This window comes from Paroedura picta, chromosome 1 (assembly GCF_049243985.1).
Source record: "Paroedura picta isolate Pp20150507F chromosome 1, Ppicta_v3.0, whole genome shotgun sequence".
Lineage (NCBI taxonomy): Eukaryota > Metazoa > Chordata > Lepidosauria > Squamata > Gekkonidae > Paroedura > Paroedura picta.
In genome coordinates, this window is record NC_135369.1 from 79,571,433 (window position 1) to 79,588,527 (window position 17,095).

At 44.6% G+C, this 17,095-nt stretch overlaps 1 protein-coding gene across 8 annotated transcripts in view; it reads right to left on the bottom strand.

Moving 5' to 3' along the window:
- Positions 1-17,095, bottom strand: part of LOC143840945 (cation channel sperm-associated auxiliary subunit epsilon-like) — a 127,679-nt gene that overhangs the window by 53,001 nt on the left and 57,583 nt on the right. For all 8 annotated transcript variants that reach the window (XR_013232503.1, XR_013232499.1, XM_077344437.1 and 5 more), the window contains 3 exons: positions 15,101-15,590; positions 14,144-14,612; positions 3,067-3,506 (listed from right to left, as the gene is read on the bottom strand). Coding sequence is in view for 6 of the 8 variants with exons in the window: in XM_077344437.1 (XP_077200552.1) it covers positions 3,067-3,506; positions 14,144-14,612; positions 15,101-15,590 (1,399 nt within the window). In the remaining 2 variants the exon portion in view is untranslated. The remainder of the gene's footprint in view (positions 1-3,066; positions 3,507-14,143; positions 14,613-15,100; positions 15,591-17,095) is intronic.

The following is a 17,095-nucleotide window of genomic DNA, read 5'->3' on the forward strand; positions in this document are numbered from 1 at the left end:
GTTCTGAACTGCCCTGTTTTTAATCTCTGTGCTGTTTTTTGGTCTTCTGTTTGTTTGTTTTTTTCATTCTACAATGAAGAACGTCGGAGGACTAAACAGACTTTCGCTTTTGCCTAGGACTGTATAGCAGTGGTCCCCAACCTTTCTGAGGCTGGGGACCGGCAGGGCATCGGGCCGCGCCCGTGGGCCGCACCCGCACGACCGTGCGGACCGGCCCTGATTCCCTCTCCCCGCCCTCCCGCAGTAAGAAGCTTTACGGGCCGCAAGCTTGCGGCCTGGGAAGTTTTTTACTGCGGGGGGGGGCGGGGAGAGGGATCCGTGGCCCGGCACCAGGCCGCGGCCCGCAGGTTGGGGACCACTGCTGTATAGGACCTCTCCTGGCTATTTGCAATATTGTCTGAGCTTGGCTGTTGACTTATAAGCCTAAAACATGTCTATGTTAAAAAGAATGGCCCATCTAATAGAGAAACAAACCCAAGATTTAGATCTAATAGAGAAACAAACCCAAAATTTTAAAGAACTATTAAAACAAATTAAGGACAAAATATTCTTTAAATATATTTCCAGGTACTATGGGACTCTTTCAAAGCTTATCTCAGGGGTTCTTATTTCACCACAAAGCATCATTAATAAACAAAAAAGGAAAGTTTGATATGACAGATTAATGAAGGAACTGTTAAAAAAAGAAAAATATACTTAAGTCTTTCAGCCCATTGGATGAAATAAAAGCAGAGTGCAGTAGCACCTTTAAGACTAACAAAGATTTAAGACTACAAAGCAAAACAGAAGGTTTGCGTAAGAATATTTTCAAGGAGATCCAAGACAGCAAGGAAGAAGTTTTTAACAGGATTGATGGACCGATAACTGTGGTTGATGACAGAACTAAACAAGGTTGGAAATCATCAGCAGAAGAGAAATCTGAAATTTTGGAGATGGAAAAGGGGGCGTTGAAGCCTCGCAGAAAACATGACTTCCCAGATAAGGACACCCCTTTTAAAAAGGCATACAGCTATTTCAAAGCAACAGTACACAAGAATCAACCAAAAGATAAATGGATCTGTTTTGAAAGTAATCAATTTAAAGGAAAAAATTGTACTGATACATTTTGGTTCGGAGTCCAGGAGGTGCAACTGCCTCAAGATTCATTGGTGAATATTCTGCGGGAACAACTTTCTACGCCAAAGCCTAACTGGACAGAATATAAGTCTACGGGAACAACAAGGTGCAGTAAGCCTCGATATGAGACCCCCTTAAGAAGATTAGGAAAGGAAAAGGAGAAGCAAAGGGAAGGGGAACAAGATGTTTGAAATTTTTTCTTTATTCTTCTTCTGTACACTTTTAAGGCAATATAATTGTAAGTGCTGGAAATATGATAAAGGGAGGGTTTTTTCCCTTTCTTTTTTCTTTATTGGTGTATTGTTATAGGGCCATAGTTCATACTGTTCTACAAGAAATGTTCAATGTTAAGTATTTAATTCAAACCTGAAAATATGGTGTTGAATATCTGTCAGGAAGGCTCTTTGACTGTGTTAAGTATAAAATGTTTTATAGGTGGTATGTAACACCAAAAGTGATTGCCACCTACTATTAATGTTTTTTAAAACTTTATTGTGATATTTGCTGCTTCAGAACCTATTGTTTGTCTTGTTTGTCTATTCCTTTGTACGCTGCCTTTCTCCCCAATGGGAGCCTGGCTTAAGCTGTTTGCTTGTCTGCTGCTACTCTGTTGTTTTTCAATTGAATCCCTTTGCTTGCAACAGCTATCCCTCAGTCATTTTCTGCCTGTGGGGTTCTGATAAGAAATTCTGAGAGGGAAGAAATGGGAGGAGCCAATGGAGGGAGTGCATCAGATTCACGCCACCGCAGACCTGACAGATCGACAGAAAGCTACTCTGTCCTGACTCCTCCCCAAGTTAGTAATTATATACTCCACACACACTGGAGTAACCCCTCTAAGGCTCTGGAATAACCCTGGGGATACTAGTTATTAAGTCATAACACTTGTAACGTTGGTTGAAATGACTGCCCTAAGAAAAGCCAGTGAAGGTGGGTCGAACGTTGAGATGAGACTGGAAAAATAACAGATATTCAAGCAAAGAATTGTGTTGTTCCCTCCCACACTCCCACACTGAGCCTTCGGGGAGGGCGGTATATAAATATAAATAAATAAATAAATAAATAAATAAATAAATAAATAAATAAATAAATAAATAAATATGGATTCCACTACAAAGGCAGGTATGCATAACGACAAATTCCACTATTTAAAATGGCGTTTTTTCGTTCCGCAACCAATTTGCAACATAGATCCTGGTGCGGAATGGCCCTTGGAATTCACTGTTGGAAGTTGAACTACCTTCCAAATGCAGATCTTCCCAGGGATCTGATTTAGAGTAGTGGCTCTATGCCTTGCAAAATGACCCAAATCTTCCATGCTCTCTCCTCCAAAATGGCCCATGTCATATGAACCACTTGTTGGCTAGAGAAGTGGGAAGGATGTACTCACTGAGTAATTACAAGGGACACATAAATGTAAGAAGTAGGAGGCTCCAGGGCACACAATTTCTTTGCTTCTTTTAAGCAGTTTTTTTTGTTTACTCAAGATCAAGGTTGTTGATTTAACCTGCTGTTTTTCACTACAGAATTGAATGCTTGTAAGAATGAAAATATCTCAAATAATAAAGGCACCACTAGGAATTATTTGGATATTCTGGGTTGCATTTTCAGACATATTAACACCATTTTTGACATGGCATGACAGCATCCGCTGTTTCATTTTTAAAAATTATTTGGCATCTATTACATTTCTGCTCATCAGATAATGACAGCGCAAGTCCGCGCAAGATTATTTGCCTCTGCTCTAGAATTTGGCCATTTACTATAAAATTAGCATAAGGTCAGGATTGCAGTAAGTGTTTCCATACTGAAAGAGTATCTGGTTTAGATTTTTTTGGAAGATTAAGGATTCACTTGGTATCAGCACATTAGAAGTCCTACCAAATCCACTCATATATGAAAAATAAATCAGAGTAGGAAATAATGGTATTAGAGGCAGAAATTGTTTACCTGGTTCTTAGTACAGATTCCTCGAGCTATTTCATAGTGAAGGCCTGTTTCTTGCTTTAGCAAATTTGACCTGTAGACTACTATCTCTGTAGATAAACCCAGATTTTCTAGAAAGACAATTTGGGTCCAGAATGTCACATTTTGTTGTTTGTCTATATAATAAACATTGGATTCTACGCTGTGTAGAAATGATATGTATGGACAAACACCATGTGATGTAAACACAGCACTGATTACTTCTGTTTTCAATGGATAAGTCTCTCGATTTATAGTATGACCATCAAGAGTCAAAAAATATATGGTACCAGCTATAATCCAATAAAATGCAAAGCTTTTAACTTCCTTTTCCCAAGCGGCAAGCTTGATAGTATTAGTCATTCCAAGTTTTAAGTAAAACAAGATATTATTTTTCAGCTTTATTATGCAGTTCCCATAATAGTCTGCAGAAAGAAAAAAACAAGAATGAATGAATCAAAGGTAATTTTTATAATTTACATTTCTATCTGTCTGTCTGTCTGTCTGTCTAAATTTAAAATCTTAATTTTGTTCTTAACTGAAGCATAAAGATTTGTTCTTACCATAATTCTTACTAAATTAATACATGGGCCTTTATTTTTTTATATTTAATCATGTATTTTCTGCATGTGCATTAAGTGATGAATCTCTTGTCATTAAAATATTCTTGATGGTATATGGGATAAACTTTGATCTAGTACCTACAGTAATTTTCTTTGGCCACTGGAAACCCTACCAAATTATAATAGAGGTGGGAAAAAAATCTTGCTCACAAAATTAAAATTATTTTTATAGATTCACAAGAGGTATATTCCACACTTCATAATTTGCATCTTTATGTTTTATATAAGATCCTCTGGCTGAATGCACCTACATGACCGAGAAGAAGCCTTTACTGGATGTTTTTTTCTGTCTTTTATTATATGACATGATGGTATATTATTGAATACATATGAATCACTTTGAACATGAAAGCATTATATAAATGTTTAGTATCTTAATGAAGGCCAAGAAACAGGCTAACTTGAGATTTCAAGGTTGCAAGGTTCATGTCACGTTTCCAGTTCCCACTGCAGCTCCGAGTAACAGCAGAACATTTTTTCTGGTGGTCATTGGGCAGACAGCGTGATATCACTTCTGGGGAAATCCCAAAAGTGACTCCAGTTCTCTCTAGGAATAGATTCTGGCAATTTCTAGAGAGGCATGTCATCACACAGTTGCTGATGTCTCCAAAGCCCTCTATTTTCCTGCTGGTTGCCAGGCTTTATTCTTCTGTCCTTCTTATAGTCCCAGCTCTTTCTCTTCCAACTTTCTTGTCTCTCTCTGCTCTGCTTTCTTTTTCACTATAGAGAGGCCTAGTCTTCCCAGGCACAGACTACAGTCTTCCCAATGTGGCACACTCCCAAACATCACAATGAAGTAACTTGCACAACAGCTATTAAAACACAACAAAATGTTAACACATATCTCTCAATACGCTGTTTAGTGTTTCCCCTTCTTTAAACTACTTTGCCTCTAGATTTTTCAGAGACAAGGTAAATTAAGGAAGCCATCTTCTGGTATCTCTTCTAATTGACCATTCCATTTCGCAAAGCCCTACCTTGCTCCTTTTGCTTCCTTACTAGTAAAATCAATCTCTCTCCAGTGACTGTGGACATTTCATTCAATAAATAATACTGGAATATAAAGAGGATCTCACAATTCAAAATTTCCCACAGAAGATGGAGCTTTCATACAACTTCAGCTTAGTCAGCTCAGAAGCTTCAGTATCAGTCCCTTGAACATCACACTACATTATCATGTAAGATTTCTTACTTATAAAAATCAGCATCAAAAAACAAGGGATAATCATACAAATGGGTTCCATGCTGGCACAAAGTCTTGACTCAGAACTTTTTAGAGCTAGGCTTTAGGCATGAATTCCCCCTCTTTATTGAACTGGTTTGCCTCTAGGGAGGAGTTTCAGCTTTCCATTCAAAGAAATCAGTTACAGGTAAACAACCTGTTTTTCTTCTTTGTAATTTTTGTACATTAATGAGAAACTATTAGAAAGCTGGCCTACCTAGTGGTGGGCCCAGGAACAGTGTTACAAAGAGAACATTTAGCATGGTTCTACCAAAAGAAGGTATGTTTCTGCACTTTGACATCCAAGGAACAATGTCTTTTGAAGGTGAAATATTGATTCCAGTTGGTTTCTCTACAGATTTAGCAATTGCTCTGATGGAATGTTCTCTGTGGTCCTGGGAGTGACTTATGGAATAACTCAAAGGAGAGTTTAATAATGATTAACACACAGTAGCTAGAGCACTGTGAATAGATAATTGGTCTGTTTTGGGGACAAAGACAGCAGAGGAAAGGCAGAGTGTTTTCTGAAAGAAACTGTGTTCTCCAGTGGTGTATACATGGCTATAACCAGTGAATTTTAAAAAGCCAAATACACATTAAAGAATCTCTTAGCAAAACCAGCTATCCTCACCCTGAATTAATCTGGGTTTTATTCATGATATATTGGGATAGCAGCAGGTAAATAGTTTTAGGCTTGTTGCCACCTCCTGTGAAGGTTTCCCAGGCAATAGGAGGGATGAGGGAACAGGCATTTGTCACAGACTTTGTTGAATTGCTATTGATTCTTCTGTGTTTGCAAAAGTGCCTTCTCCTTGAGATTGTTCTGCTGGGGTTATGTCAATTGCCACTAGATGTGTAGCACTTGTAAAAGTGCCCCCTTGTCTATCTTTGTTCTGCTGGGCTTCTCTGGGTTGAAATTGGTAATGCTGGGCTTCTACAAGAGGCTTTCTTTGCTTAACATTGCTTTGCTGGGCCTCTGTGGGTTGCAATTGCTTTTGTGGCACTTGCCAAATTGCCTGACCTAACAATGTTCTGCTGGGCATGCAAAAGTGACTCCAGTTGTTTAGGATTATTCTGATGGGCTTCTGTTGATTGCCCTTGGTGTTGGGGGGGGAATCTACTGGGATTAGCTGGTTTGACATTAGTTTCTTGGGGATTGCACTGCCATGTTGGCCCCGGCTTCTGTTGGGCTTCTATGGATTGCAGTGGTTCTGTTGGACTTGAACAAATGCCAACCTCATTTGATTTAGTTCCTCTGGGATTCTGTGGTTTAACATTAGTTCTGTGAGGCTTTTCACATTGGCTTTTGGTTGTGGTGGGATTCCTTAGTTAGAATCATAGAATTGGAAGGTGCCATATAAGCCATCTAGTCCAACCTCCTGCATAATTTTATTTTATTTATTTTATTATTATATTTACATACCGCCCTCCCTGAAGGCTCAGGGCATAAAGCATCCAAAATAACTATCTGTCCGGCCGCTGCTTGAAGACTACTAGTGAGAGAGAGCTCACCACTAGGGATGTGCAATTCAGGTTCGGAAATGTCCGAATTGCCCAAATCGGGCCCGATTCGGACGTTTCCTAATCAGAAACAGTCCAAATCGAGCCTCCAGCTCCCCCTGGTGGTCCGAATGGCCTAGATTTGGCAATTCGGACGGCCAAATTGATTAGGATCTGAATCGATTTGGCCGAGTCGGAGGCCAGGCAACCTTTGCCTGAAGCCTCTGGCTGTCCTTTTCCCCCCTGCCGAAAATGGCAGCGGGGGGGGGGAAGGGGGGAGTGAGTGGCCAACCAGAATGCCTGTAGCTTTTCAGCTCAGGCATTCTGGCCACTCACAGAAGACTTTTTATTTTTTAAATCCCCCTGCATTGTAGCCTGCCCAGGAAGAGGCTACTTAAAGTAAGGGGCTGCTTGCTGGAGCTCACTTGAGCTCTCTGGCTGGCTGGCTGTGCTGCTCCTAAGCTCCCTGCCTGGTAGAGCGGCCTGCCTGCCTGCCTCCTGGACACCTGGACCAGGCCTATGGACAACTGGACATCGCTGGAGAAGACATCCAATAGTTTGTTTTAGGGTTTTTTCCTCTGTTCTTACCTATTTTTCTCTTTTTTCCCTCCCTCTTCTCCCTCTCTCTCCCTCCTCTTTTCCAAAGTTTTTTGCCTTTGGGTTTCTGTAGGTGGGGGCCTGGGGGGGGGGGGTTGGGGAATTGTGTTTGCTGATTTATTAAACTTGTGTTGTTTGCTGTTTCTCTTTAAAAGTATTTTGGTGGTGAGTGGTTGGGGCTTGTATTAAATTGTACTGTTGTTACTGGTTGTTTTTTTGGGGGGTTGTTTGATTGTTTTGTTTTTGTAACCCCAGGTTTACTCAGTTGCCACCTTTGGGCTTCGTGCCATGGTTGGCTGCTGGTTGTTTACTAGTTGTAGGTGTTTTTTGGTGGGGGGCTAGTTTCAGCTTGGGGGGGGGGGTTGTGTTTGTTCTTAGGTTGGTTTAGCTGTTAGGGCCTTGCAAGGCCAGTTTTTCTGGATTGCCAGCCACCTTTGGGGGAGTGCCCTGGGTGACTGCTGGTAAGGTTGTTTGTTTGTTGAAGCTGTTTCTTTGGTTAGCCTAGGTAGAGTTAGCTTGTTTGGTTAGCTGTTAGGGCCTTGCAGGGCAGGTTTTTCTTGGTAGCCACCTTTGGGGGAGTGCCCTGGGTGGCTGCTGGTTGTTTGTTTGTTTAACATGTTTCTTTGGTTGGCCTAGGTAGAGTTGGCTTGTTTGGTTTGGCAGTTTGGGCCTTGCTGGGCCACCTTTTCTCGGTTGCCACCTGGGTGGCTGGCAGCTGGTTGGTGATTTAGAGATTGTTTCCTGGGGGGAATTGCTGTGTTCTTCTTGGGGTGCCCAATTAGTGACCCTTTAAATAGGCAGTAAAATCCATATTTTCAGGAAAATTTTTAAAGTGCTACTAATTTTTTAGAATACATAGTTTCTTTCCTAAGTAGCTAGATAGGATTGCATTTTTATAAGATAAAAGTGATTTTGGATCTAGGTTAAAAAGAACTTTCTTAGTAGTTTAAAAAACTTTAAACCAGCAGGGGCTGTGCCTTATTGAAGGCCAGCTTTCCTGGTAGAGACAGGAATTGATTTAGAGGCCAACAGGTTTAGGGGTTCTTCTTAGCAGATCAGGTGGGGGCTTGGTGCACAAATCTGATCCAGCCTTCCTTCTAGCTAGTAACACTCAGGGAGCTAAAAACACTTTAAATGTGTAAAAGGGGGTTTTCTAATTTTTCCCTACTGTAGGTTAGGTAGGGCCAGTTAAACTTAGCTAGGCCCAGACAGTTTCCTTAAGTTAAAAAAAAAATCCAAGAGAGAGAAGGACAGGAAAACTCCATAGAAGTTATGTCAGCTTAGGGTCTATCTAAAAAAACGAAACAGGTAGCTGGTGGGAGGTTTTATAAGTTGCAAGGTTTCCTTAGAAACAGGTGTTAGGGCAGTTAGTGGTAGGGCCTCAAATTTCCCTGTGTCTTAGATTAGAACTAGAAACAGTTTTTCCAAGGGAACATGAGTGGCAAGAAGGAAGGTCAGGCTAGGGGCCCTGGGGGAAAGGCTCTACAGAAAACTAGAGGGGTGGAGGGGAGTGAGAGGGGGGAGGAAGCGTCCTTTCCCCACCTGAGAAGAGGCCTGTCTTGGATCGACCTTCCACCACTCCGACCTCTGGCCGGAGTGGTGCAATAAAGAGTGTCCGCAAGGCTCTCTTTATTGAGGCGGCTGTCGGGGCACCCCCTTCTAAGGTGCGTCAGGCAGGGGTCTTTGCTGGCACTTCTGCGGGGCCTACTGATCAGGCAGCCCCTCGTGTCGCTCCTTTTGCTAGGGAGGCATGGGGGCATCAGGAGGAGTTGCCTGATCTCCCCCTTGGGGTGAGCCTTGAGGACATGAGTGGCTTGTCCTTCATGTCCCCAGGCATCACCTCGGTGGTGCAGAGAGCCCTGGAGGAGATGGGTGGGGGACTAGCCCGCCAGTCTACTCCCCTTTCTCCTCCAGGATCCAGCAGGCTTCATTTGGGGGGGGGGGAACAGGAGCAGATGGTAGAGGTGATGCAAGAGAAAGAGATGGAGGTGGCACCCCTTCCCCCTCTCTCACCTCCTTCTGTCCCCACCTCAGGACACGGTGTGTCCGGCCCGAGCTCCTCACAGGAGGCAGCTCAGGGGACTTCGCAGGCTGCAAGCCAGCCTGCGTTGTCCATAGGCTCCAAAGTCTGGAATTCCTTCCAGACAGTGGAGGGAGCCCACCTAGCAGAGTGCCAGCTCTGTAGGCAGAGGGTTAGTCGTGGAAGACAAGAGCGTCACTACACAACTAGTGGCCTCATGAACCACCTGAAGAGGCACCACCAGGCTGTCCTGCTTCAGGGGGAGAGACAGGCTGGCAGTGGGGTGCCTGCGCAGGCACAACCTACCAGCATGGGGCTGAAGAGTCTACCCGGGACCTCCACCTCCAGAGCTCTCCCTAAGAGTTCTGCTCAGGGGGTGGGTGGAGTTAGAGGGAGGCAAGCGACCATGGTGGAAATGCTTGCCCGGGCTGGCAGTGGCATGCCAAAAAGGGGGTTTGAGGCAGGGTGTAGGGCCGTGAACCATGACCTAGCTGCGCTCATGGCCGTGGGTGGGTACCCTGTTTCGTCTGGCCGACGACGTGTACTTCCACCGACTATGCCATCACATATCCACCTGGTAACCGCCTCCTAGTCGTATCACGATTAGCAGGTCAGTGTTGCCCTCTCTTTATAGGGCAGCCAGGTGCCCCATGGAGGGAGAGATGTCCCGAGGTTCAGGGACCGTACACTTCATGTCGGACATATGGACGTCATGTCATGCACAGGATGCGTACATATCGCTGACTGTGCATTGGTGGGATGTATGGGAGGTGCTGGGTGGGGTTGAGCCTGTTAGGCAGGGTGAGGGCTGCCCAGCAGGCTATCGCCATGCCTTGCTGCACATCGAGCCCTTCCTTGTGTGGCACATGGCAGACAACATCGAGGGCACCATTCGTAGAATGGTAGATGGGTGGGTAGGTAGTGGGACGGGTGTCACCAAGCTGTTTCTTTGGTTGACCTAGGTAGAGTTGGCTTGCTTTGTTTGGCAGTTTGGGCCTTGCAGGGCTACTTTCCCTCGGTTGCCACCTTTGGGGAGTGCCCTGGGTGGCTGGCAGCTGGTTGGTGTTTTAGAGATTGTTTCCTGGGGGGAATTGCTGCATTCTTCTTGCGGCACACAGCAGACAACATCGAGGGCACCATTCGTAGAATGGTAGATGGGTGGGTAGGTAGTGAGATGCTTCTTGGTGACAGATGGTGTCCTCAACATCATCAAGGTGGTTAAGGGCATGAGCCTGAAGCACATCTCCTGTGCGGCCCACGTTCTCCACCTTTTGGTAAAGGATCCCCTTGGGATCGGCTCCAAGGGAACCAGTTCATCCGCCAAAGCGACTGACCTCTGGCATCTCATAGAGAAGTGCCGGAAGATTGTGGCGCATTACACTCATAACTCGTATGACGTCTCGAGGCTGGAGAGAAATCAGGTCCTGATGGGCATGCCGCAGCACTGCCTTATCAGAGACGTCAGCATGCGCTGGAACTTGAGCGCTTGGTGGAGCAGAGGAGAGCCTTAGACGCCATTGTCCAGGAGACAAGGATGTTTATGCCTGGGGAGCGGCTCACCCACCAAGAGTGGGAGATCATTTCTCAGACCATGGAAGTTCTTGGGCCCTTCAAGACTTTAACGGAGATGCTCTTGTCTGACACGGCAAGTTTGGGTCTGGTCGTGCCCATGGTCCACAAGGCCCATGTGGTGCTGGCCCCCTTCCTGGTCCCGGCTCGAGGACCTGCAAACACTGTTCCAGCCGTGCGTGCGCTTGCGAGGAGGCTTCTGGGAGGGCTTGAGAGCTGCTTTGAGCCCCTCTGCAAGTCAGTGACATACAGGCTCGCTGCCATGAGTGATCCGCGCATCAAGGGCACCTTAGCAGAGAGGGAGTGGAGCCTTCCTGAATGGCGCGAGCTGATCATTCAGAGGCTTGTCTGGTGGAAGTCCAAGGAGGCTGATGTGGCAGGCCAGGCAGAGGAGGAAGGAGCCAGCACATCCGCTGCTTTCCCCCCCCCCAGCCTCTGGTGGCACATCAGCCACTGCGGGCCACCCCAGCAAGAAGGCTGAGGGGTTCCTCCAGCCCATTCCTTCTCTTGAGGGCAGCGGGTGCCCGAGGGAGGACAGTGCGTCTGGGATGGTGAGGGCTTACCTCGGTGAGCCCCAGGAGTCCGAGAACGCCTGTCTTATGAGATACTGGGCCAGGATGGAGGCGGTCTGGCCGGCTCTCTCCCGCCTGGTCCGTGTCTACCTTTCGTGCCCGCCAATGAGCATCCAGAGCGAGCGAGTATTTTCTCATGTGAGCAGCACTGTATGCAATTATCGTTCCCGCCTGGTGCCCGAAACAGTCCAGCAACTGGTCTTCCTCAAGGTCAACTTGCCGGCTCTTGGCCATCCAGAACTATTTTTGGAGGAAGACTGAGGTGAGCACAGAATTGCTATGACTGCATCTCCTCTGAGTCTGTTCTGGGTGGCGGGAATGAAAAACGCTCGCCCAAGGTAAAAATTCAGACAGGAACAGTGCCCTGGCCAATCTAAATTGCCCCCCCCCAACCTCACACACAGAAATTCTGCAATCACCAGAGATTAAATCTGGGTCCCTCAGTCATGCCACCCATTTGGAAAACTTTTCCCAGTCCCAAAGTGAGCCTTAGAGCTCATGTTAAACCCAAAAAGTAACTGAGCATTTCTCAGAGGGTTCCCAGGAGGAGTTTGTTGTTGTGTGTGCGCCAATTTGTCTTTTAGCTGCTGCCAGGGCTGTTCTCCCAGAACAGCTCTGTCAGGGCTGTCTCAGGATGTGGCCTGAGTAGAGCGGTTGGATTAGAGGTGGTTTGAGGCGGTGGCCTGCTGCTGTTAGGTTGTTGGATTCCCCACCAGTGTTCACTGCGCCGTGTGTTGACATCTGGGGGGGGGGATGTGTCTTTCTGCTGCTGCCAGGGCTGTTCTCCCAGAACAACTCTGTCAGGGCTCTCTCAGGATGTGGCCTGAGTAGAGCGGTTGGATTTGTGGCGTTTGAGGGCGGTGGCCCAAGTGTAGGAAGGGAAAGGTGACTGGAAGCTGCTTTGATAAACCTTTCGGTTGTGAAAAGCAAGTCTTCCTCTTGCTCTGTATTTGTTAGAGGGGGGGAGGCTGGATGGGAGAGCCAGTGATGAGTCCACAGCATGGATGGAGCACCCAGATTCTCCTCTGAGCTCCTCCATTTGCTTTCTGAGGCTCTCCTGGGTTAGTGCGTAGGTGCCGTGAAGCTTTACAGCTTCACTGGGAATTTTTGGGGGGATCTCCAGGTCTTCCCTGGAGGTTGACATCCCTGAGCCACTAGTGTTCCTAGTGGTGCAGGGATATCCCCCGCACAGGCCAGTGCAGCGCCCCCTCTTCTCTGCAGGGGAATCCAGGTGAGAACTCAGTGGACCTTATTGGTTCTGCAGTTCTCACCTTGAGGCTGCTTAGGCTGCCAGCCACAGGTTCCCCTGCACCTGGGAGAGAGAGTCCCTTCCTGGCCTGCTCTGTTTGGAGCCAATGCAAGTCAATGGCTCCATTGACTTGCATTGGAAATCCTCCCCCTGCATTTCCCGGGAGCTGGGGTGGAGGGAGTGTAAGTTGCACCCCTGAAACTTCTTGGGGAGCTTAGGGAGGGTCGTCCCTGAGCCTCCTGAAAGTTTCAAGATGATTGGACCAAGGGGTCCAATCCTAGGGGCTCCCAAAGAGGGTGCCTCTATCGGCTCCATTGGTTACAAGGGAGTGTCAGATTCTTTAGTCTGAACATGTTTCCCCATAGACTTCTATGGGGAATGTTCCTTGGGAGCCTCCAGGATGGGACCCCCTGGTGCAATCTTCCTAAAACTTGCAGGGGACTCAGGGAAGAACCCCCCCCCCTGAGCTCCCCTGCAAGTTTAAAGAAGATTGGACCAACGGGTCCCATCCTAGGGGCTCCCAAATGCGTGGGGAAAATATGATTTCAGAACAAGGTAATTGCCAATTTACCTACTGAAATCATTTTTTTAATGGTTTGTTGAATGGTTTGCCTTGGATTCAAACTGAGATCATTCTGTCATTTTGTGGATTGTATCCCAAGACTGCTTTTCCTACTCTCTTATTGATTATGAAGGCTACTCCATTTCTTCTGCGAGATTCTTGTCCACAGTAGTATACCTGATGGTCATCTGAATTAAATTCACCCATTCCTGTCCATTTTAGTTCACTGATTCCTAAAATGTCGATGTTCAGTCTTGTCATCTCTTGTTTAACCACATCCAACTTGCCTTGATTCATGTATCTGACATTCCAGGTTCCTATGGATTAAAAATCTTTACAGCATCGGACTGTCTTTTCGCCACCAGTTACTTTCACAACTGAGCGTCCTTTCGGCTTTGGCCCAGTTGCTTCATTCATTCTGGTGCTACTCGTACTAGCCGTCCCCAGTAGCATATTGGACACCTTCTGACCTGAAGGGCTTCTCTTCTGGTGTCATATCGTTTTGCCTTTTGAACTTGTCCATTGGGTTCTCATGGCAAAGATACTGGAGTGGTTTGCCATTTCCTTCTCCAGTGAATCACCTTTTGTCAGAGCTCTCTATGATCTGTCCATCTTGGGTGGCCCTGCACGGCATAGGTCATAGCTTCACTGAGCTACGCAAGCCCCCTTGCCATGGCAAGGCAGCAACCCCATTAGTCTCTGCTTAAAAAAATGAAAACCAATATTTTGGGGATTCATTTTCTGCAGGAAAAGGAGTGGGCAATTTGGGTCTGTGCCCAAAGACCTGACTTTCAGTGCAGAAATGGACAAAAAACTTGACCCTTTAAAAATGTAAATCTAAACAATATCCCTAGTATGGAAACAAGTCTCAAAGAGAAAAACTCAAAAGAAATGTTTGCAGTCAGTGCTACTGTTTTGGCTGCTGAGAGAGAAGCCACAACGCTTCCCTTCTGGGCTTGGACATTCATGATTTTTCATGGCCTTGAAAATAAATGCGAATTTTGATTTAAGGTGCTGCACAGACATAGAACCCATTTGTGTGATGCTCAAAGACCATGAAGAAGAACTCATAATTACTATGATAATCTAAAATTAATATGAATTTATCTAGTTATCTAAAATTTATTTTAAAATCTGATATACTTAACCAATAACAACTTGATGAATAGTGGATCCTTCTGATGCTGCTGAAAATATGTTATCTGTACCAGACACTTTAAGATATCCATTGATATTATATTCTTCATAAGTATAATAGATTTTGTCTTGATCCCAGAGAATCATGGATGATGATGCTGAATATAAGGCTTCCATGCTCATATCCCCATGCCCAGAAGCAGGTAGGGAAAAGTCTCGCAATACCCATTTATCTGTCTGTTCATTAACTGCCGCCAAGAATAGTGATCTGGTAGAGATACATCCATTGCATTCTATAAGTAATGCAATTTCATTAGGAAGTGAGTCAAAGCAAGCTTTGAGTATTGATATATCAGCAGTAGGTTGAAATTTCAGAGCTTCCTTTAATATGGGCACATTAGTTAACAAGATATACCAGCGACTTCTTGACTGTAAATAAACTGTATTGCTCGTCCATATAATCATGTCACTTAAATCATTCTGAAAGAAAACAAAATTATATAAATGCACTGAAAAAATATGCACGCATCTTGAGTTTAACATGAATGACAACATATTCAATTTTTAAAAGAGCATTCTGAAAAATGGCTCAGCTGGTAGCTATGAGGACGCCAAGAACTGGGTATCATAAGTGAAACCACATCAGAGTCACATGGGGCGAATGAAAATAGGACCCCTCCCCCCAGCACAGAACATAGTTTCATTTTTTAAAATTTGTTATCCGTAATCTGTCTTTTACACTGAGAGTCAGTACAAAATAAGTTGTTCTTAAAGATCCCCCTGACCCTTGGGATTTGCTTTTCAGGTGGTAGTGAGGCATTTACTTGAAAGGGGGAGGAAAGAAGAATTTGTTCTAAGAGTAGAGAGTGCTTTAGAGACAGCTCTGTGAAATGTGCTTACTTCTTTGCAAAGTGTTTATCTTAGGGAATCAGATTATAAAAACGCTTGCAATAAAATATGAAACTCACAATTCCTGGGTATTCAGGAAGACACCATGCTCTTGACCGTATTCCAATTATTCCTGATTCTGGAAGACCCATCTCTTTTCCAAGTCTGGAAATCTTATGCTTCTCTACTTTATAAATTACATCCCCTATTAAAATCATAAAGTGGTCCAAAAATACAGCCACTTCTTTTACACTGTGAATAAAAGCTGAATCTATTATATTGGGTGGAAATTTTATTTCTGTTGATGTTCTGAATCCATCCTTTGTAAAGAAAGTACCAAAATCAGTCACTAAAACTGCTGATGTTGGAAAACATTCAGACCATGATACCATTATATTACTGCCAGCAGGCAAAGAGACAGACAGACTGTAATTATGTTTTAAATAAACATGGGAAGGAATAATGACAAGGGGAGTGTCAACAACAAAACAATCCTGAAAAGTAATTGTTCTTCCAGTGACATGTGCTATTATGTCTTCTATTGTAGCTGGCACTTCGATTTTCCAGATTCTAAAAACAGAAGACAAAGTTACATATCTATATTTCATATTTTGTATAAAATTATTTAAAGTGTTTTTGTGATTACTGTTTCAAAATAATTTTACTTCATAGCTTTTTAAAATTATATCTGTGAGTTAGATTCATAAGTCCATCAGCAGAAAGCCCTGCTGAACTTCACATAAATGAGGCTAGCATGTAAATCTGTAACCATGAGGGTCTAAATAAAAGAGGTAAGGGGTCCTTGGGAGGAGTTCGTGTTAAGGGTTATGGGTCAATCTGGTCCATTATTGCAGCTTGCATGCCTCTGATTGGCCGTCCAGCCACTGGCTGCCCAATCAGATTATAACCATCTTCCTACCATTTTGCTGCTTCTTTGCAGTCTCTGGTCCCTCAGACATGTCCTGAGGTGAGTGAACTGCTAGGGGTCCTTGGGGGCTCTTTGGCTTCTCCCCTGAGGTCTAACAAAAGGACTGTCTCTAGAACACTTCCTGAAAATACTGTGCCATTGGTCAATCACAGTACTATAATAACAGAGTTTCAAAAGCTACAGGAAAAGTCTTAGTTGTATTGTTGTGTTCGAACTTTGTTTAAAAAATGAATCTGACATAAAATTAGAGCTGCAGAAGAAGCAAGATTAGTAATTATTCTGCTTTGATGTACTTAATATAGAACTCAGGGTAAGAGTTGGTGGATGAGGTGAAGGAGGTGGGGACCCTACGGGGAAGTGAACATGTCCTCATAGAATTCTTTTTGAGATGGGGAGCCAAGGAAGCTTGTAGCAAGACACGGATGTTGGATTTTCATAGGGCAAACTTTAATAAACTCAGAGACATGATGAGTGTCATACCATGGACAAGAATGCTGGAAGGGAAGGGAGCATGTGAAGGGTGGGCGCTACTCAATTAAGGGCTATTACATGCTCAATCAATAACTATCCCAGAAAGATGAAAAAACTGCAGGAACTCTAAGAAGCCTATTTGGATGAACAGAGAACTTCAAGAGGAACTAAGAAAGAAAAGGAAAATGTTCAGGAAATGGAGGGAAGGACAGAGCTCCAAAGAAGAGTACCTACAGTTTACTAGGCACTGTAGATCAATCATCAGAAAGGCCAAAGCTGAGAGTGAGCTAAGATTGGCCAGGGAAGCCCATTGTAACAAGAAAAGATTTTTCAGTTATGTGAGGAGCAAACGTAAAGTAAAGGAGGCAATAGGACCACTGTTGGGTGCGGATCGACAAACTCTAACGGAAGATGCAGAGACAGCAGAAAGGCTTAGTGCCTATTTTACATCTGTTTTTCCCCACAGGTCAAAGGGTTTAGGCACATCTAGAGATGGCAGTAGCCAAAGGATAGTGTCTGGGTGGCAGGTTAACATGGATAAAGAGGCTGTCGAGAGGCATTTAGCTGCACTGGATGAGTTCAAATCCCCTGGTCCGGATGAAATGCACCTGAGAGTGCTCAAAGAACTTTCCAGAGAACTTGCACAGCCCTTGTCCATCATCTTCGGGACCTTTTT